At 58.1% G+C, this 19,516-nt stretch overlaps 1 protein-coding gene across 4 annotated transcripts in view; it reads right to left on the bottom strand.

The window, feature by feature from the left end:
- The window catches only part of TLN1 (talin 1), a 77,588-nt gene that overhangs the window by 24,903 nt on the left and 33,169 nt on the right, over positions 1 to 19,516 (bottom strand). For 3 of the 4 annotated variants that reach the window (XM_054986811.1, XM_054986810.1, XM_054986812.1), the window contains 24 exons: positions 18,080 to 18,222; positions 17,738 to 17,865; positions 17,380 to 17,440; positions 15,171 to 15,275; positions 14,769 to 14,924; positions 14,471 to 14,572; positions 13,658 to 13,734; positions 13,255 to 13,435; positions 12,679 to 12,792; positions 12,217 to 12,534; positions 9,767 to 9,865; positions 9,546 to 9,596; positions 7,884 to 8,051; positions 7,413 to 7,707; positions 6,265 to 6,431; positions 5,656 to 5,784; positions 5,363 to 5,476; positions 4,568 to 4,681; positions 4,288 to 4,422; positions 4,021 to 4,149; positions 3,808 to 3,910; positions 3,195 to 3,403; positions 2,934 to 3,053; positions 449 to 646 (listed from right to left, as the gene is read on the bottom strand). In XM_054986811.1, coding sequence (XP_054842786.1) covers positions 449 to 646; positions 2,934 to 3,053; positions 3,195 to 3,403; positions 3,808 to 3,910; positions 4,021 to 4,149; positions 4,288 to 4,422; positions 4,568 to 4,681; positions 5,363 to 5,476; positions 5,656 to 5,784; positions 6,265 to 6,431; positions 7,413 to 7,707; positions 7,884 to 8,051; positions 9,546 to 9,596; positions 9,767 to 9,865; positions 12,217 to 12,534; positions 12,679 to 12,792; positions 13,255 to 13,435; positions 13,658 to 13,734; positions 14,471 to 14,572; positions 14,769 to 14,924; positions 15,171 to 15,275; positions 17,380 to 17,440; positions 17,738 to 17,865; positions 18,080 to 18,222 — 3,416 coding nt within the window. The remainder of the gene's footprint in view (positions 1 to 448; positions 647 to 2,933; positions 3,054 to 3,194; positions 3,404 to 3,807; positions 3,911 to 4,020; positions 4,150 to 4,287; positions 4,423 to 4,567; positions 4,682 to 5,362; positions 5,477 to 5,655; positions 5,785 to 6,264; positions 6,432 to 7,412; positions 7,708 to 7,883; positions 8,052 to 9,545; positions 9,597 to 9,766; positions 9,866 to 12,216; positions 12,535 to 12,678; positions 12,793 to 13,254; positions 13,436 to 13,657; positions 13,735 to 14,470; positions 14,573 to 14,768; positions 14,925 to 15,170; positions 15,276 to 17,379; positions 17,441 to 17,737; positions 17,866 to 18,079; positions 18,223 to 19,516) is intronic. The other variant, XM_054986813.1, reaches the window with a different exon arrangement.

Genomic DNA, 19,516 nt, shown 5'->3' on the forward strand with positions numbered 1-19,516 from the left:
TAGTTGGAGGGCATGTGCCGCCAGGGCTGAAGGCTGGACAGCCCCAAGCCCGACTGCCATTCCTTGTACACGTCAGGCAGGGTGACTGCTGCACGCTTTCCAGCAACATCTCCCCCCTCCCTTTCATCCCAGGGAGCTCCTCGGGGCTGGCCCCAGCCTCAGGCCAAAAGGCCCCTGGCACTCAGCGGCCCGTCCTCTGACATCTGCCCGTCTACCCGTCAACTGGAACACATGGCCTTGCAAGTGCCTACAGACGGGAACCCCCGAGACCAACCTCACCCCAACTCTTCTCCCAGAACCCCTCCCTCCTCCTGGTCATCCACTCGCCAGGTTTGGCCTACACCCTGCCTCCCCCTCCCTCACCACACACACGCAGGCCAAGCAGCGAGAGGCACTCCATCTCCCCCCCTCCATCCCACCATGCTTCAACCTCCCCCACAGCTCTTACCGGGGACTGGCCAGCCATCTCCACACCAGCCTGCAGGAACTCGTTGAAGTCCTGGCCAAACTTGCCCGAGGCCTTGCCCAGGTCCTGGGGGGTGCCACGGGATGCCTGCACCAGCTCGTTGGCTGACTGATTCAGGCCAGCTGCTGCCCGGTTCAGGTGGCTCTGTGCTTCCTGGAAGTTCTTGCTACTGGCTGGGAACTACAAGCCAAAAGTGGAAGTCAGACTACGCCAGCCGCTCCCACAGCAGCCCAGGCCACTGACCTCTGCGAGAAAACACCGAGGCAGGCCCCTCCTGGTGCCCACCAACCCTTCTGCTCTGAATGGTCTCCACCCCTACCCAACCTCCCACGTGACAACTCCCCTCTTTTTTATCCCCAGTCCAAGCGACAACTGCGCAGCGGGAGGAACAGGGGGCCACCTCCCTTCCCTACAGGGGTCCCCTTAGGCAGCACCCGTGCAAAGGAAGGAGCCCCGAAGGAGGCCTGGCATGGAACGCCCTCCGACTGTCCAACCTCACAAAGGCCTCCAATTAACTTGGTGGTCTGAGGCACGGGCCACGTGGATTTGAATAAGGTGGGATTATAATAAGAACATAGCAGGAATCCTGCTCGATTAGACCAAAGCACCGAGATGTGTCCAGTGTCTTGTTTCCCATTTGTTTTGTTTTAATTGGAGACGCTGCCAGGCGTTCAATGTGGGACCTTCCGCATGCCAAGCAGGTGTTTTGCTGCCGAACCACATCTCCACGCATGCATAATTTCATAAACCTCTGTCTTGCTCCTGTTTAGTCACTGTCTCTCTCCTAAATGTTTTCTTTTAGGAAGGGCACCCATCCTCTTAATTTTAGTTGCCTTTATTTGCACCTTTTTCCGCTGTACAAGCCCCTTTCTGAGACGTGGCAACGTGAACTGCACTCGATATTCCAAAGGAGGCTGCCCAGTCATTCCGTAAGAGGGAATTACAATAATGACTCCTTTGGGTTCAACTCCCTTCTTGGTAACCCCTAGCATAGAGTTTTCCTTTTTCATCGCTGCTAGACACAGAGAGCTGACATTTTCACTGAGCTACCAATCAACACTCTCGCGTCTCCTCTCTGGTCAGCCACTTCCAGCTCAAACCGCATCAGCGTATATTTAAAGTTACGGGTTTTTGCCCCATGAGCACCACTTTATATCTACTTGCTCTGAAACAAGGCTGTTTTGAACTCGCGCCTCCAGTCCAGCACCCTGTGGTCCACCCAGTCCAGCATCCCGTCTCACACCAGTGACCAGCCAGCAGCCCTCGCTGCTCATCCCGCAGGGCGCAGAGGCCTCCTCCTCGCACTGGCTTGCAGAGGTTTGCTGCCTCTGTACATGGAGGTTCTCTTCACTCACCAGGGCTGCGGATGGACCTCTCCCCTCCACGAATCTGTCTAACACCCTTTTAAAGCCATCCATGCTGCGGCCATGACTGCCTCCACTGGCAGCAAATTCCGCATTTTAATCACTAGTTGTGTAAAGAAGCGTTTCCTTTTGTCTGCTCTGAATCTACTGCCCACCAGTTTCACTGGACGCCCTTGCGTTCTGTATTTTGGGAGAGGCAGGAAAAAGTTTTCCCTGTCCATGTGCATAACTGTATGAGCCTCAATAATAACCCCCCACCCCACCCCTTAGTCATCTCTTTTCTAAACTGAAAAGTCCCAGACCCTTCAAGCCTTTCCTCAGAGGAAAGGTGTTCCAACCCCTTCACTATCTTGCTTGCCCTCTGGCGCCACCACTGAAAAGTTCCTGTTTCACACAACCACCCACCGTCAGTGGGGGGGGGGGGACATGAAGCAGGCCCTCTGTAGGTAGTCTAATGTGTGGAAGGAAAGGGGCACGCTTGAGTAGCAGGAACACATACAGGTGCGTGGCAAACAGGACACAGCTGGCTGCAACACAGGTCAATGGAGGGGAGGCCACAGCTGTGCTCCCCCCATCACCACCTGACTCTCACAGACCCCACAGGAGACTCTGAACTGTGCTCCCAACTGCGCCCCAGGAGGACTGGGGTTAACGCAGCTCATCCCAGTGGGAGTCTGGAGTTGCAATGGGTGTGTGTGTGTGCGTGCGCGCGCGTACACATGTGATATCTTTAAAACTGGCACTGTTTGAGGGACATGGAGGGATGATTTTATGCCCAGACTACTGCATGTTGCTAGGCAGGCCTTACCCATACCCAGTAGGGGGGTTGTCTTGCAGTTCCCAGATGCACGCTCCCTCTTGCTTTCTCTCTCTCACGTACACACAAACAACACAGGGTTTATGTGGCCAGTGGCTCTAAACCTGGTGGAAACTGCAGGAAATAGGATGCTGGACTAGATCAACCAGGGTCTGTTCTAGCTTGGCGGTCTTGTCGTTACTCCCAAGCCAATAGTGCTGCTGAGCCGGGCTGTTCTCCACACACCCACTTCTATTTTTGCCTTTGGATTCTCACTCAGTTCCTTCTTCCTGCCAGAAACACTCACCGAGTCAGCCAGAAGTTTCTTGCTGGCCTCACCAACGGTGCGGATGGCCGCGTCCACATCCCGTTGCCCAGGCAGGCAGTTCACGCAGCGGTTCAGGGCTTGTGACACAGCCTTGGCCACCTGCCGGAAGAAACCCAAACGGGTCAGTTTGCCCCACCCCAGGAGGCTGCCGTCATCTCCTGCCCCCTCCCCCAGCCCAGTCCAAGCAGCAGAAAGCAAGGGGGGGGTGGTGGCAGGGGTTAGGGAAGGGCTGGGGCCCACCTGTGCCAAGCGCTGCTGGCTCTCAGGATCCCCCGGCTTCGCCACAGCCTTGCGGGCCTCTTCAATGAGGTTGCTAGCCTTGTCCATCACATCTCCTGCACACTCCAACATGGCTGCCTGCACCTCGGGCTCCTCCGTGTTCGCTGCAACACCCCGTGCTGCCTGGCTCAGAGAGCGCAGCGCATGCGCCACATCTCGGGCTGCAAGCCCTGCAGGGAGACAGGAAAAAGAACGAGAGCTGCTGCCCAGCCTGGCTGCCTTTGGGCGCTCTCAGCACAAGGGAAGATGCAAAGGGACTCCTTGGAAAAAACAGGAGGAGGAGAAGGAGGAGGAGGAGGAGGAGGGAGAGATGCTCCGCCTGACCCAGGGAGACAGGAGAGGCAGACAGAAGTAGGATTTGCTTGCCACGAAGCAGCCTGCGGCTGGGCCACGAGAGTCCCCAAACATTCCCTTGAAACGTCCAACTGAGGTGTGACCTGGCGGACCCGAGTAATCCACTCATCACAAGATCACCGGACTGAGTAAGCCAGTGGTGCCAAGGCCAGCTAGGAGGGGAGAGCAGGTAAGCACTGGCGGTGGCTGCTGCTCCCGTGAACTAAGAGAAGATCGATACCTGTGTAGTTCTCATTGCCCTGGGCGACTTCTCCCAACAGCTGGGCAATGGCAGAGCTCACGGCTTTGGTGCTGTTGCCCAGGTCCTGGGTGCTCTTTTCCAACTGCAGCAAAAACAGAGCGCGTGGAACACAAAGTCCATGCCCAGAGAACGCAGCCATCACCCGCTGACCTGCACCCCCCCCCCCTTAGGCCACCCACAGGCCCCACTCACCGTCTCTCCTGGCAGCGGCTTCAGTTTGCCCTCCTGGGCAGCCACCTTGGCTTCCTGCAAGTCTCGCTCCAGGCTCTGCACCAAGCTGAGGGCAGAATCGATCTCCAGGGGCCCGCAGGCCTCTTGGGCCTACCAAGAAACGCGACTCCATATTGCTGCAGCCCCTGGGCAAGTGCCTCCCGCTCCCTAGCCCTCCCCTGCGCCCAAGGCAATACGGCTCCCCTCCGTGGGATGCATGCCGGCATCGCCTGGCTGAGGTGGCGGTACCTTTTGAGCTGCGGTGCGGAGTTCAGCCAGAGCTGCTGCCAGGTTCTTGGCGCACTGGCTCAGCTGCATGGCAGATGCCTGGTCCGAGATGGTGGGCACAGTGGCCTTGGCTGCAGCAACCATCTTCCCGCCGGGCTAGAGAGGGGACAGAGAAAGCTGTGGTGGCACAGCTGGGCATCAGGCCTGGAGCCTTGCCCCACCTCCTGGGGCAGCAGCACAACACAGCAGCCACGTGCTGCCCAACCCCATCAGGGGCAGGATGAGCCCCGCATCTGCTGACCTGCAAGAAGTTCTGGCTCGCAGCAATGAGTGACAGCTGGGCACTGGGACTGTCTGGCTGGGCCTGGCTGCCGCGAACACCCTGGACCAGCCGTGGGATCTGGTCAGCCACCACCTGCAACCAGACAGAAGGAGAGGAGGGCTCACAGACATCCCCCCCCCAGCAGGCCATCGGGAGTGCCCCTCTCGGGCAGCCCCTCCCCCCGTTGCCCCAGTCGCTCAGGCTAGGAAGGCCACAGGTGAACTCCCAAGGGAACCTTAGTCCTCCCCCCCCCCATATGCTGCTTCGTGGCCTCTGGGAACGGGGTGAAGGAGACATACTTGCAAATCTAAACTCAGCCTGGCCGCCCACCCCAGCACCCTGGGCCAGCTCCCTCCCCTCCCTGCCTGGCCCACTTCACAGGGTTATTGCACGTATGCCCTGACCTTCTGACACCGGTGGGCAATGCATCGGGCAGCCACCCCACCACACAGAAAAGTGAGGGGCACAGGTGGGATTAAACAGGCGCAGAGGTCCACCAGCCAGAGCAAATAAGGGGAGCCTCCCTATCCAGAGGCAGCAGAGCTCTGAATCCCACTGCTGGGAGGCAACATCGGGGAGGGTCTCGGCCTCTGTGCCCTGGTTTGTCTGGCCTTCCAGGACAACCGGCTGGCTGCTGTGTGAGACTGGATTCTGGACACAAGAGGCCGCGACGGTGATCCAGCAGAGCTCTTCTGATGTTCTGATCTTAGCAGGGCAGGCGGGGGTGGGGGGCGGAAGGCACCTGCGTCCTTCACCCGCACTGCTGCTGCTTACCTTGCAGCTCTGCACCAGCTGCTGCTGGGCAGAAGGGTTCTTGTTGGTTGCAGCAGCGTGCTGAGCAGCTGCAATGGTCTGAGTGGCAGCAGCAGCTGCTTGCTTTGCCGCATGCTGAGGAAAGAAAGGAAGGGCAAGTCAGGCCAGCAGAGTCCAAGCCGTACTCACCTGGGTGGCTGCACCCCCGGGACAGGAGGCCCTCCTCGGCCACCCCAAAAGGGAGCCCGCGATCCCTTCCCGTGTTCCTGCCTTCTCTGCTTCGTGCTAGGGCTGCCGCCTACCCCAACCCTCACCTCCAGCCGGTGCACAAGCTTCTTCTTGATGGCGTTCTGGGCTGCGGCATTGGTGGCCATCCGGAGCCCCTCCGCCGCCTCCCGCAGGCGCTGCTGCTGCTCTTCGCTGTCCGGATGGGCTGCTGCCCCCTGGGGAGAAGAGTGGTAAGGGAGCCCTGGTCAGAACGGCCCCTGCCGTGCCCCGATCCTCCTCCACCCCCACCCCTCAACCACAGCACTACCGACAGGCTGCTGCAGAGGGCCCCATCACAGCGAGAGGAGAGGAGAGGCAAAGCTTCTGCCCGTCCACTGCAAGACAGGCAACAGAGAGTGGTTTGGGTCAGCCGTGGCTGCTGCGGGAGGCTTTCACCGAGGGCTTTCAGCAACATCAAAAGCCCCAGGAGGAGACATTTCGCTCTGTGCACAAAGCTGGTCTATACCTCTTGACCAGCAGACAGTTAAGGAACACAAATCCTGCCGGTCCAACCCTCCAAGTGACAGCTGGCCAAGGAAGGGCTGATGAGGCCGCCTCTGCTACTGGAGCCCGGACCTGGAGGAGGGGGCCCGAGCCAGGCACGTCACGAAACCTTTCCAGCATCGGTCCCCAGCGCCCGGATTGCAATGCCTGACCTTTGCTGCCTCCACCATCTTGGCCGTGGCATCAGCCAGAATCTTGGCAGCACTCAGCAGTTTGCGCGAGTTCTCGAGGTCTGTTTCACCTTCCGCATCGGCCTTGATGGCATTCACCAGGTCAGAGGTTGCCTGGGCCAGAATGCGTGCCTGACGCACCATTTCCCCTGGAGGAGGAGGGTAAGAGTCCTTAAGAACACCAGAAGAGCCCTGCTGGATCAGAACCGTGGGCCACCTCCTCCAGCATCTTATCTCACACAGCTGCCAACCAGCTACTCTGGACGGCCAACCACGGCACACACGAGGTCGCCCCCTGGCCCTGACTGCCTCTGGACGTGGAGGCTCCCCCTAGCTAGCCGCCACTCCATGAATGTGCAGGACCCCCTTTAGATCTCCCCAGGCTCATGAGCATCATCACTGCCTCCACTCACAGGGAATGCCACAATTGGTTGAGTAAAGAAGTATTGCTTTGTGTCTGTCCTCAATTATTGTCCATCAGCCTCACTGGCTGCTTCCCCTTCCCCATTTCTAGCATTACAGAAGAGGAAGAAAAAGCTCTATAACAACAACAACATTCGATTCATATACCGCCCTTCAGGACAATTTAACGCCCACTCAGAGCAGTTTACAAAGTATGTTGTTATTGTTCCTACAACAATCACCCTGTGAGGTGGGTGGGGCTGAGAGAGCTCTGAGAGAGCTGTGACTGACCCCAGGTCACCCAGCTGGCTTCAAGCGGAGGAGTGGGCAAGCAAACCTGGCTCTCCAGATTAGAGTCCTGCCGCTCTTAACCACTACACCAAACTGGCTCTCTACTTCCTCCACCCCATGCATAATTTTAGAAAACTCCATTGTCCCACACTTACATTGGTCACTTTTCCCCTAAACTGAGAAGCCCCAAACCCTCCAGTTCTTTCTTCATAAGGAACCACCAGGGAGCCCGCCCCGGGGTCAGCCTCCCTTGCAGGGCTGTGCAGCTCCAGCCCCAGCTCAACTAGCACCTTGCACACGCTGTGGCACTCGGGCTTCTCAGCTGACCAACCAGTCTCTGTGGGTCATCTTGCAAAAGCGTGTCTGCTGGAGCCAGGGAAGGCCCAGCAGCTGCAGCTGCTACATGTCGGCCTGGCCCCCCGAGGGCTGGGGCTTACCAGCATCCCCCATGGAGCTGAAGATGTTCTCCGTGACGTTGAGGATGGTGTCCGTGGCCTGGTCATAGCGCCCGATTGGCTGCCCGCCCGTGGCGTGCTGCTTGATGTGCTCCAGCAGGTCATTCAGGGCTTGTGTCACCGCCGTGGCTGCCACCCCCACTTGCTTTAGCAGCTGCTGGTCAGCAGTGGCTGCCTGGGAGGCATCCACACAGCTCTCCACAGACTTGGCTACCAGCTTCCCGGCCTCAATGAGCTGCTCCTGGCACACGGGCGAGCTGATGGTGGGAGCAACCACCTGCCGGGGGGGGGGGGACAGGCAGCAGGAAGGTGAAAGCAGGCCTGGCTTGCCCTCGCTTGGGAAGCCCCATCGAGGCCCAGAATGCTCTGGGGCCACGTGGCACCACCCTGCCCAGGAGCATCCAGCCTGAACCAGGCGATGGTGCCGAGGCTCAGAGGCCGCCTGTCACTCACCTTGGTGCAAGCCACAAGCTGGGATGTGGACAAGGCACACTGCGTGGCCGCAGCGATCACCTGGGTCTGCAGCGCTGAGTCCTCCGTCTTCTGAGCCACGTTCTTGGCCTTCAGGACCAAAGCTGCTGCAGCACTGGCCACGGCCTTGGCCAGCTGCATCAGCATGTCCTGGGGGGGGGGAAGGGAAGGGAGGGATAGCATCAGAACACGGACAGAGCAGCCACATGCGATGCTCTGAAGCATTCCACAGAGAAGCAGGAGCCGTTCATGGCTCGGCAGTAAGAGTACCCCCCTCCACCCACTCCTCCCTCGCTCCCAGAGGCTGGCGCTGGTTTTGATCTCTCCACCCTCAGTATCACCATACGCTATGCTGAGCTCCAGCCAGCCCCACAAGTTGTCCAAGATCTACCTGCCAGGAGCCAGCTGCATTTACGCTCACACCAAGATTTCCCCAGCCACCACCGTCTCCAGCCTCAATCACGTGCCCGGAGACTGCCGCACACCAAGCCCGCCACCAAGATCAAGCACCAGCAGCCACCGTGGCCATGAGGTGGAAGAGGGGGCTGTGTTCAAATCCTGCTGCTGCTGCTGCTGCTGCCAAGGCTCACCTTGCAGTTGAGAAGCTGGACAGTAAATCCCAGATCTGTCACTCTGTGTGCATGTGTATGTGTGTGTGTGTGGGGGGTACTTTTTAAAGAGCAGCTGGCACTGCACGCCCCTAAAGGCAAGCAGGGGCCTCCAGCATCTGGGCCACTGAAACAGGGATGCCACCCGTATTTACTTTTATTTATTTTCTTTGGATTTCTATTCCGCCCTCCCCACGAAGGGCTCGGGGCGTACCCTCCCCACAGAGGCATCTGATGCTAGACCGGGCCCTTTGCCTGTGCCAGAAACCTCCAGATGAGCAGCTCCTTCCCGGGTGAGAAATCCACCCACTGGCTTATGCCCCAGGTGCCTCCTACCACGGGGCACCCCACCCTGGTGGCCAGTTAAGAGGATTACTTGGCATACGAACGGAAAGCAACAGATGGCGAGCATCCACCGAAGAGGGCAGGGAGTCCAAAGAGGGCCCTCAAACGCGCCCCCCACCCTTTCCACTGAGTCCCTGGATGGGGGGGGGAGTCAGTTTGGTGTAGCGGTTAAGTGTCGAGACCCTGATCTGGAGAACCGGGTTTGATCCCCCACTCCTCCTCCGCCGCTTGAAGCCAGCTGGGGGGCCTTGGGGCAGTGACAGCTCTCTCAGCCCCTCCCACCTCACAGGGTGTTTGTTGTTGTGGGGATAGTAACAACACACTTTGTAAACGCTCTGAGTGGGCGTTAAGTTGTCCTGAAGGGCGGAATATAAATCGGATGTTGTTGATGTTGTTATTATTGTTATCCTGCTGGATTCTCTGGCACCCAGGACCTGATTTATGCAGCAAAGATACGTTTTTTTCTGAACTGCACTCAGCCGTAAAGCCAGCGGCAGCAGCAGCAGCACCTCCTCCTGGGATGCAGCCACACAAGCGCCCGTGGCAGAGGGAGCCAGTCTCAGGACCACCTTTGGAAAACCAGCTGCAAGTTCCCATTGCCAGCAGTCCCTGATTAGGAGGCTAGAGGCAGAGGCGCCAGCCCTCAAGGGACCGGGCACACAAGAGCCCCAGCCCTTTCAGGCTCTGTTACCGTCTTTGGGTCAGGGGCAGACAGGGCCCGGGTGCGCCGGCTCTCCACAATCTGCACATGAATCCATAACACACAAGATGTTACTGGGCCGAAGTGCCACCCCCAGTTCCCCGTCTCTGGCCATTCGCAGTCAGCACCGGACTCTTCAAGTGCTGCTCCTGGGCAAGATTTCACTGCTTTCCAGGCTCCTGCCCCGCTCCTAGGAGGGACGCGCCACTCACCTGGAAATGGGGGTCAGTATCGCTCTCCCCAATCTGCTGCAGCAACTCTCCACTCATCTGTCCCACCGCACCTGCCGCTTGCAACAGGTTCTGCCGTGGCTGGAAGAAACAGGAATGGGGTTAGGGCCAGTCTGCAAGATCATCTGTTTTACCTTTCACCCTTGTCAGTCACCTCCCTTACAGTATCCAGGCCCTGATGAATATCAGGAGAGCCAGTCTTGTGCAGTGGTTAAGAGCAGCAGGACTCTAATCTGGAGAGCCAGGTTTGCTTCCCCCACTCCTCCGCTTGAAGCCAGCTGGGTGCCCTTGGGTCAGCCACAGCTCTCTCAGAGCTCTCTCAGCCCCACCCACCTCACAGGGTGATTGTCATGAGGATAATAATATACTCTGTAAACAGCTCTGAGTGGGTGTTAAGTTGCTCTGAAGGGCGGAGTATACATCAAATGGTTTTGTTGTTGCTGTTGTTGTTGTTGTTGTTATCAGGGGCCTGGTTTCTACATTTGTTCCTGGGCTGGAGGGTCAGGGTTACCAGCTCCCAGATGGGAAAGTCCTAGAGATTCCGGGGGTGGAGCCTGAGGAGGCTGCGGTTGGGTGAGGACCTCAGCAGGGTATAACTCCATAGAGCCCCTCCTCAAAAGCAGCCATTTCCTCCAGGGGAACGGATCCCCGTGGCCTCGCAATCGGCTGTAATTCCAGGAGATCTTCAACCACCACCTGGAGGCTGACAGCCTTAGCAGGAGGCAAAGCGCCCCGAGAGGGTCAATTTAGGCACTTCCCGAAACTCCTTCTTAGGAGAAGGACTGAAGATAAAGAACAGAATGGCACAGATCTATGGCAGTCCCATTCTGGGAATACCGGATCTGAGAAACAGCATGGCAGAGAGGGTGAAGGGATTGGGAAAGCCAACCAAAGGGAAGACGGCGAGGTGCGTGTGGCTTATGGCCCTGCCTGTCTCTGCCTGCCCCCTCCCATCCTCTCTTCAGTAGTTTGACTCCCGCAGATGCTGGGCCGAGAAGACTCCCTGGCAATTACGAATGATGCGGACAGAAAGAAATGCCCCCCCCCACACACACACACAAGGAAGAGTTCAGAAGGAGGGCAGCAGAACGAAGCAATGCAGCACGTAACCTACAGCATGGCAGAGCCTGTGTGGGGATCAGCCTGGCAATCCGGAGACCCTGGTTCAAGCCCCCCCCCCCCGCCCCGGAGCTCAGGAGTGGACTCCCAAGCCCGGCCCTCTCTCGCAGGGAGAGCCCCCCGGAGGAAGGGAAATGAGTTGCCCAATCTCTGTAACTCACTGCCGCATGACCTGGTAATGGCCACCACCACAGATGAGGCAGTTTCTAAAATCTCCCCATGCCTGAACACAACAGCTCAGGGGAAACTGGGGGGCTTCTCGATTGCTCTCCCTGACAGAAGCAGTAGAGAAACAGGACTTCCAAGGTGTGCTTGCAAAATCACCCGAGCGGCCTGGATGAGACTGAGCGTCTCGAGTCTGAGTCAGAAAGGCTGCTGGCCGCTGGCCCCGCCCCCAGAGGGATAGGCTCCTCCCACCGCTGAGTGAGGCGGAGGCTCTCAGGCAGGCACAGTTCAGCGGTCCCCTCGACTGGGCTGGCCGCAGGTCTCTGGCTGGGGAAGGAGCCTGCCCTGGGGGCCTGGGGAGCCCAGCTCAGCAGGCCCCGGCCAGCACCCCTGTTCCCAGAGAGCACAGCAAGCCCTGGCCTCCCATCAGTCACCCACTGACCGCCTTCCGCTCCCAACCTCGGACACCCAAAGACCACTCACTCCCAATGCCGTCTGGCCAGCCCCAGCCTAGAGGGAACACAGCGGGGAGGCCACTCAACGGCCAGCTCAGGACCGGCCACGTGGCTCAGCCACTTCCCTTCTTGCCTCACAAATGCACCCGCTTCACCATGCCAGCACAAACTCACCTCTCTGGAGGCCAAGTGAATGATCTCTCCCTGACACCGGACCCCGGGGAGGGGGGAAGGGGGGAGGGGGTCCCAGGTGAGAAGCAAGGCAAGGATGGAAGGAAGGTGTGGGCTGAAAGCCACACACGGCCTTTGCCCTTGAGGCCTGGCCCAAGGCACGTGCTGCAGATGGCGCATTGTGATGAGAAAGCACACCGGCATGCCAGCAGGGAGGGGAGGGGAGGGGAGGGGAGGGCCCCCACCCACCCCGCCCCCACCCCGCCCCCCAGCTCCTGCGCCTCAAAGCCTGCTCAGAAGGTGCTGCCGGCTCAACATCCACTTAGCTGACCCACCCTCCCACAAAAACTTTCCTCTGCGTCACGGCAGCCGGGCGCTGCGTCCTGGGCAGGAGCGGGGCAGGAAGAGAACCTTCTGGGGCCGGGCTGGCTGGCACCCCACAGAAACTTGGGTCTCCTGCCCGTCCAGGCCCCCAAGGAGCACAACCCGGCCGGGTCCAGCTCTGGCCACCTCCTGGCTCACCTCCGCGCTGGCGGGCTGAGCAGTCTTCAGCAACTCGGATACGGCCCCGGCCAGGTTCTTGGCTGCCTGCAGGAGCTGCCGGCCATTGCCCCCCTCGTCCTCCATGAGGGCTGCCAGCAGCTTCACTCCTTTGGACATCTCAGTCAGGTTGGAGGAGATGGTGGTGACAGCACAGCCCACCGCTGTATAGTCCGTCTCGGCAGGGTCCCCGGCTGTGAGGTTCACCACAGAGGCTGTGCCTGCGGTGATGGCGTCCACCTGGGAGTGGATCTCATGCTTCGATTCATCCATCTTGTTCTTACGCCAGGCCTTGGAGGCCTGAAACAGAAACGAGAGGGGAGGCTGTCACACCAGGACCTCTCCCACCCCACGCGGGAGAGGGCGCGAGTTCCTCCCCCCCGCCCCCGCCCCCCCAACCCGGGAGGCCGTTCTAACCTCCCCCTCAGCCCCAGTCATACTCACCGCATCCTGCCCCAGAGGAGGGAGGGTCTCAAAGTCATCCAGGTTGGATTGGGCCGCGTGCACCGCCTGCATGCTCGAGTTGATGGTGCCTGTCAAGGCCTGCTGGGCTGAAGTCTGCAACAAAAGGAGAGGGCGGGTCAGGATCCAGCTGACACAGGAGGCAGGAGCTGCAGCCGGGGGGGGAAAGGGCCACTGCTGCCCCGCCACGGAAGAGAGCGCGCAGCCTGGCCCTGAGCAGCACCGAGCGGAGGAGGAAATGGAGCCAAGGGGCCTTGTTCCAATACGGAAGCCAGCGAGGAGGGGCAAGACCTGCAGCAGAGCCCCCCCCGCCCCGCAATGCTCTACCGGGTCTAGCAGCCCAGACAGCCCACGCTGGGGGGGGGGCAATGCTGTGGGCCCACCCAAGGGCTGCCAACCCGCAACGAGTGACCAAAACGTGTTAGCAGGGTTGGAGCTGGGAGAGAAAGCAGGCACGTTTGGCGGCAAGAAGGCAAACCGGCTGCCCGTGACCAAGTGCCACCCGGTCCTCACCGCCCCACCCCCAGACACCACAAGCCCGAGGGCAGGCCTCCTTACCAGAGGGGGCATGTGCCCACGGTGCATCTGGCCGCTGGTCACCTGCTGCTGGGCCTGGGGCATCGTCCCCATCTGGAAGTTCTCAGGCCCTCCAGCACCTGGCCGAATGATGGCAGGCAGGGCCACCGAGCCGTGCTCCACCTTGTTCACTTGGTTGAACTGCTGCTGCAGGACGGTTGACCTGCCAGGCAGGGGAGAAAGAAGCAGCAAACTGACCGCTCCGCCACCAGCCCGCACCGCATCAGCCCCGCTCGACCAGGCTGGCCCAGGCCAGGCTGCCACCCTCACCCTCCTGCCCTCCCCTTCCGGAGGGCTGCAACACACCAGGGAACCCTAACCCTCAGAACACACACACACACACACCGTCTGCAGGCCCCAGAGGCCCCCCACCACCCAGCCTTACTTTTTGGGAGAGACAGAGTCCTCAAGCATGGTGGATTCCTCGTCACCCTCCAGCCCAAAGTGGTCCTTGCTCTTTTTCTGCAGGGCAAAGGAACAGTCACACAAGGGCACATGAACCCGCCTTCGACTGAATCGGACCCCCTCCGGCCCGTTAAGATCAGCATGGTCTGCTGAGACAGGCAGCAGGCTCCCCAAGATGGTGGGGGGGGGGGTGGAGGCCTTTTCACATCACCTCTTACCTGAGCCTTTTAACCAGGGATGCGGGGAATCAGCCTGGGGCTTCCCACGCGCCTACCTAGCAGATGCTCTGCCTCTCAGCCACGTCCCGGCTATCAACTGAGCCGATAAGCCCACTGGCCAAGGAGGGGGAAATCCTGACTGCATTCATTCCCTGGCTCCTTCTCCTGGCCAGCTGGCTCACCAAGACGAGGAGACTCTCCCAGCATCGCAAGGACAACACAGTCCCTCCCGCCTCCCGGGGCAAAGTACGGCGCATTGGTACATGGGCTGCCGCAGGGCGCAGGGATTCCGAGACCAACGGCAAACCTTTACTACCGGCTTAAGGACAGGGAATTGGCATCACAGTCTAGGCCAGATAAAAGTGACTTCCCTGCTTTGGATCCAAAGCCAGCCAGCCCAAGGCTTTCTTTCCCTCCAGGAAGCTCACAGGTGGACTCAACTCCAGCCCTTTGTTCCTGCAACCCCACCCTTTTCTACTGCCTGCCAGCCTGGCCCGGCTCCCCCCTCGCTCCCCCCCCCCACCGCAGTGCCCCACAGCAGGCAGCTGTCCCCAGCCCCTTTTGTGTCTTCTCACCTTCTTCAGGATGATGTCAATGTAGCCAGCGATGAGCTGGGCAATTTGCTCCCCTTCTGTCGTCTGCACCGAGTAATAGCCGTCCTGGTAATCTCCAAAATCCTGCAAAGCAAAAGGAACAGGTGCCAGGGCAGTTCTCCCAACGGGACTGGCAGCCGTTGGCTCTTCCCTTGCCTTCATTACACCCTGAGCTGGTGCCCAGAGCAGGCCCAGCACAGAAGGGAGAGCTGGGCGACCAGCACCGGGCAGGCCACAGCTGTGACACGTGAGGGCCCAGGCGGCACGGGGCACGGATTACCAGAGTGAAGCTCTTAGGGGAGGCGGCCCAGCGCTTGATGTTGGTGAGGTTCCACTCCTGGATGACCTCCTTGGTCTTCTCATCCACTCGCATGACACACTCCTTGGTGATGCCCAGGAGGCGGGGGACCAGCTTGTTTTTCCCCTTCATCTTCTCCTACAGGCCACAGAGGAGTTGGGGCCACACAGGTTGCATCCGGGGCCATTCCCAGCCACCAACCTTCATGCCCCCTAGCTTGGCAACGAGCCAGCAGGAGCCGAAGGGTGATGCCCGCCACCCACTGGCACAGCAGAGGTCCAAGGCAGGAGTGCCCAGAGGAGCACCAGCAAAACGTCCTGGGGCTGCTGTCCTTCCCACAGCCCACGAGCCCCAAGAAGGCCCACAGCAGCAAACGCCCCTCACCTTGACCAAGAAAAAGGAGACCCCGTACGTCTTCAGAGAGCGGGCAAGCTTCACATAGCGAACCTTTGCCTCAATTTCACTCATGTTGCTGCAGTTCTTGTGGGCCTGAGAGAGGAGCAGACGATGTGGCATCTGGCATCTCTGGAACTGCCTGCAGCGTCCTTCCCCACCCCACCCCACCGCCACGGGCCTCCCAGGCCACGTCCACAGCACCACAAGGCCCGCTGGCTTGACTCTAAGCTAGTCTGTCAGCCAAGGAGTAGCTGCACGTTTCCTGACACCAGAAAGGGTGCAGCCAGGGAAAGTGCACGCATTCTGATTCGTTTTCGTTTTCGCGGCCATGTCGGACGCTCCTCTCCGCAGGTCCGAGAGGAAGCGCCCGAGCAGCCTGACCGGGCGGCTGATCTGCAAAGATTAGCCCCCAGGACTCCCAGGGAGGGAGTCAGGGTCCAGGACGCGGCGGGAAGAGCCCCCTGGAAATCGATGCAGGGGGTAAATTGCCCGTTTGTCCCCATGGAGGCCGGCAGACCTGCGCAGCACCTTGCGTGCTGCCGGGCCATGGAAAACGGCAAAGAACAGGACTAGGCGGAAGCCTGTAAGTAAGCGAATCCCTTCTGTTATTACAAGCGCATGTGAAGGAGTGGTGGGATCTGAAGTTAAGAAGACTCGGATTTCTTCCCCCTCGCTGAGTTTCAGAAGGTTGGCGGTCCCCCCCCCCCTAAAATGGCAGCGAAAAAACAGAGTCCTGCTCTGGGCAAGTCAGTTTCGGCTGCCCTGCAGGGAAGAGGCGAGTCGCTCGAGGAATTGGTGAAAAGGTCGGTTATCGAAGCCATAAAACCCTTTGTTGACAAGCTGAATGAAACAGATCAAAGGGTGGGCTTAATTGAGAGCGATGTGAAAGCCATCAAGGAAGTAGCGGGGGGGGGGGCAGAGAAGTCTGCTCGGGAAAATGCGTCACTCATGAGAGCAATGAACAAGGAGCTAAAGTTGGTGGAAAACCAGCTGATTGGGCTGCAAGTGGAACGAACACAGACTATTTTGTGCCTCCAGAATGTTAAAGAGGAGGAAAACGAGGATCTAAGGGATCTTGCCTCGGAATTATGGCGATACCCGCGAGGGCAACTAAAGAAGAAGTAAAAAGCGCCATTTTGGAAGTCCGTTGGGCTTCTTCAAAATATGCAACGAAGCGGCAGCTGCCTCACGAGATCTTTATTGGGTTTTCATCTAGGAGGGTCCGGGACACTATCCTATACAACTCATATAATGCAGACTTGGACTTTCTGGGAAATAAAGTCAAGATACTGAAGGACGTTCCATTTCTAGTTCGGAAAAGAAGATTTAAGTATAAAAGGCTGGCAGCTCTCCTGAGGGAACATGGGATAAAGTATAAATGGCTATTTCCGGAAGGAATTTGGTTCAGTTATAAAGATCAAGCTTACAAGATAAATTCAGAAGATCAGCTAAGGGATTTTGTGGACAAAAATCAAGAATTTGGGCAAGACACCAAGCAAAAAGAAGAAGATCCGAAGCTTGAAGGGAGGGGGGAGGCAACGAGCGCTGCGGCTGCAGCTGCTCAGAGAGAACTGCGTCCGAGGCCTGGGGGGGGGGGAAGAAGACTTAATTTGGACTGTAATTTGTATTTTGTAAGGTCAACCACTCCATCATTACTTTATTAAGGTTTAATCTTTAATTATGGCAGTATGAAGGGAAATCATTGTAGTGTAGTGTTTATTGTTTGTATGTTGCCTTCCCCCTTTTTCCACCCCCCCTTCCCTTTCTCTTCTTTTCTCCCTTTTTTCCTTCCCTTGTACTTTTGTAGTTTTTTGTAGTTTTCTGTTTTAGATATTAAAAAATAAAAATTTTCAAAAAAAAAAAGAGAAAGTGCACGCATTCTATGGAGGCAAACCTTGCCCAGACACTCGTGTGACTTTAAGAGGCCACAGCCAGTCCTGCATCTTATTACTGCACCTGTACGATGCATGCATCCCTACGTATACAGCAGGAAGACTAGTGGTACATTTCAAAAACGAACTGTGCATATGGAACAGCCTGCAAACTGCCCCTGCCCACAGCAGGAGCCACATCAGACTAAGGCAAAGAGTGTGTGTGTGTGTGTGTGGCAAACACACATTCTTGGGGGCAAAAAGAGCTCCCCAAGAGGTGCCAATTCCAGAAAACACTCCATGCCATTTCTCTGCCTTCCACTCACCATGAAAATCTTGCGCTCCCCCTTCTGTTTGATGTATTCCTTCGGCAGAAAATCCTTCAGACTGTCAGAATGGAGAAAGATCTCAGGCACAGGGAGATGGAGCAGGCAAGGTGCCTCCCCGCCCCCGCCCCCCCCCCACGGTCCCAGGCCATCAGAGCAGGGAGTGGTGATGGGACAGGACACTCCACCCCACCACGGCAGTGTGGAATACAGAACGACCAAAAAAGAGGGCTCGGTCATCTCCACAAATGCCTCTCAGCAGGCGCATGATCCCAGTGACCCCACCGCCCCCCTCAGCACATGGCCCGCCAATCCGTGCCCCCGCCCCGCCCCGCTCTTCAGGGCCAGCCACACTCACTCCAAGAACCCTGGCTTGTGCTTCTGTTCATTGTGGGGACCGAACTGGATCTGGCACTGGTACCCAGCGAACTCGCAAGCCTTGTCAAAGGAGACGGGGTGAGAGCCGTTCAGGATGTCGTCTCGAGCCTGCAGAAGAGTGGGGAGAGGACAGCTCCTTCACGCCTCCCTCCCAGGATCCAAGGCGCTGGGCCAAGGCCTGCTATCTGCATCCACCAAGCCCTCCCACAGAGAGGAAGGCCTCGCAGTGCACTCAGGGCCCCAGCTGCCCTTCTCCCCTTGCCGCGGGTACGCACACCAGGTCCGCTCCTGGCCATGCTAAGGGGAGGGGAAGGGGGCACACCTGCACATAGAGCAGGTTGAGCTGCACCGGATCACGTGAATCCACATTCTGGTCCGAGTAGAAGAACTTGCGCCGGAGGAGCAGCGTTTCAATGTCGTCCACCCCTTGCTCCCGCAGAGTGCGCCCGTGATCCAGCCAGTTCACTGTTCCAAGGGAAGAACTCAGTGAGCGCAGAGGAGCCTCACGGCCCAAGGAGCCGCTCAAAGTAGTGACCCATTGGTTGCCCCCTATGCTCCCTTGGCAGGCAGCCGCCCCATCTGCCCCGCTGGCTCTGCCCCACCACCCCAGGACTGTCCTCTCGGACTTGCTGCTGGGGGAGGCAGTAAAGCGAGGAGCCTGCCCGCAGCATGAGAAGGCAAGAGGAGCCCTGCTGGGTCAGACCAGAGAAGGTCTCTCTAGTCCAACATCCTGTTCCACGGAGCAGCCCACCGGTTGCGCTGGAGGGCCAGGAAGACAGGACCAGGAGGCCGCCAAGGACTGCCCCTGATGTTCCCACCTCCTAGCACGGGCGTCCGCAGCAGGCCCCCGAGTCACTGGGGCCAGCAGCTACCGACAGAGCTGTCCCCCCAGCATCTGGCTAATCCCTTCTTAATGCCATTTGCGCTTGAAGCCATCGCTAGGCCCACCGGCAGAGAATCATCCCACAATTTAAAATCACTTGTTGAGTCAAGTATTGCTTCCTTTTGTCCACACAGAACCTTCTGCTCATCACCCCTCCCAGCAGAGTTGAGGAAAGTCTTATTGTTGCACCTCAGCCAGGAAAAGCCCCCAGCCCTCCAGCCTTTCCTCATGGGAAAGGTAATCCAACCCCTTAATAATCTTGGTTACCCTTTCTGGCATTTTTTTTCCAACTCAGCAATGTCCTTTTTGAGATACAGAAAATTGCAGGTCTGTTAGCCTGACATCTGATCCAGGCAAATTCAGAGAAACTATAATCGAAGATAAAATTACTAGGCACATAGAGGAATAAAGTCTGCCAAGGAAGAATCAGTGTGGCTTCTGCGAAAGAAAGTCCTACCTTACCAATCTTTTGGTGTTCTTTGAGAAAGCAAACAAGCATGTAGATAAGGGCAACCCGGTAGACATGATTTTCTTTGACTTTCCACAAAGGCTTTTAACAAGGTTCCTCACTAAAGACTCCTGGGTAATCTTAGTAAGTCTTGGATAAGAGGATGGGTCCTCTTACGGATTAAAAACTGGTTGAACAGGAAGGAAAGGGTAGGAATAGATGGGCTGTAATGGAGGGAAGTGAGCAGAGGGGGTCCCACAAGGTTCCGTATTGGGGCTGGGACTATTTAATTGGTTCATAAATTATCTGGAACAGGGAGGTGAACAGGTCAAATTTGCAGATGAGATGAAACTGTTCAGGATGGTGAAAACCAAAGCTGACTGTGAAGAGCTCCAGCAGGACCTCCACAAACTAGGCGAGTGGACAAC

Source organism: Eublepharis macularius, chromosome 8 (assembly GCF_028583425.1).
Source record: "Eublepharis macularius isolate TG4126 chromosome 8, MPM_Emac_v1.0, whole genome shotgun sequence".
Taxonomy (NCBI): domain Eukaryota; kingdom Metazoa; phylum Chordata; class Lepidosauria; order Squamata; family Eublepharidae; genus Eublepharis; species Eublepharis macularius.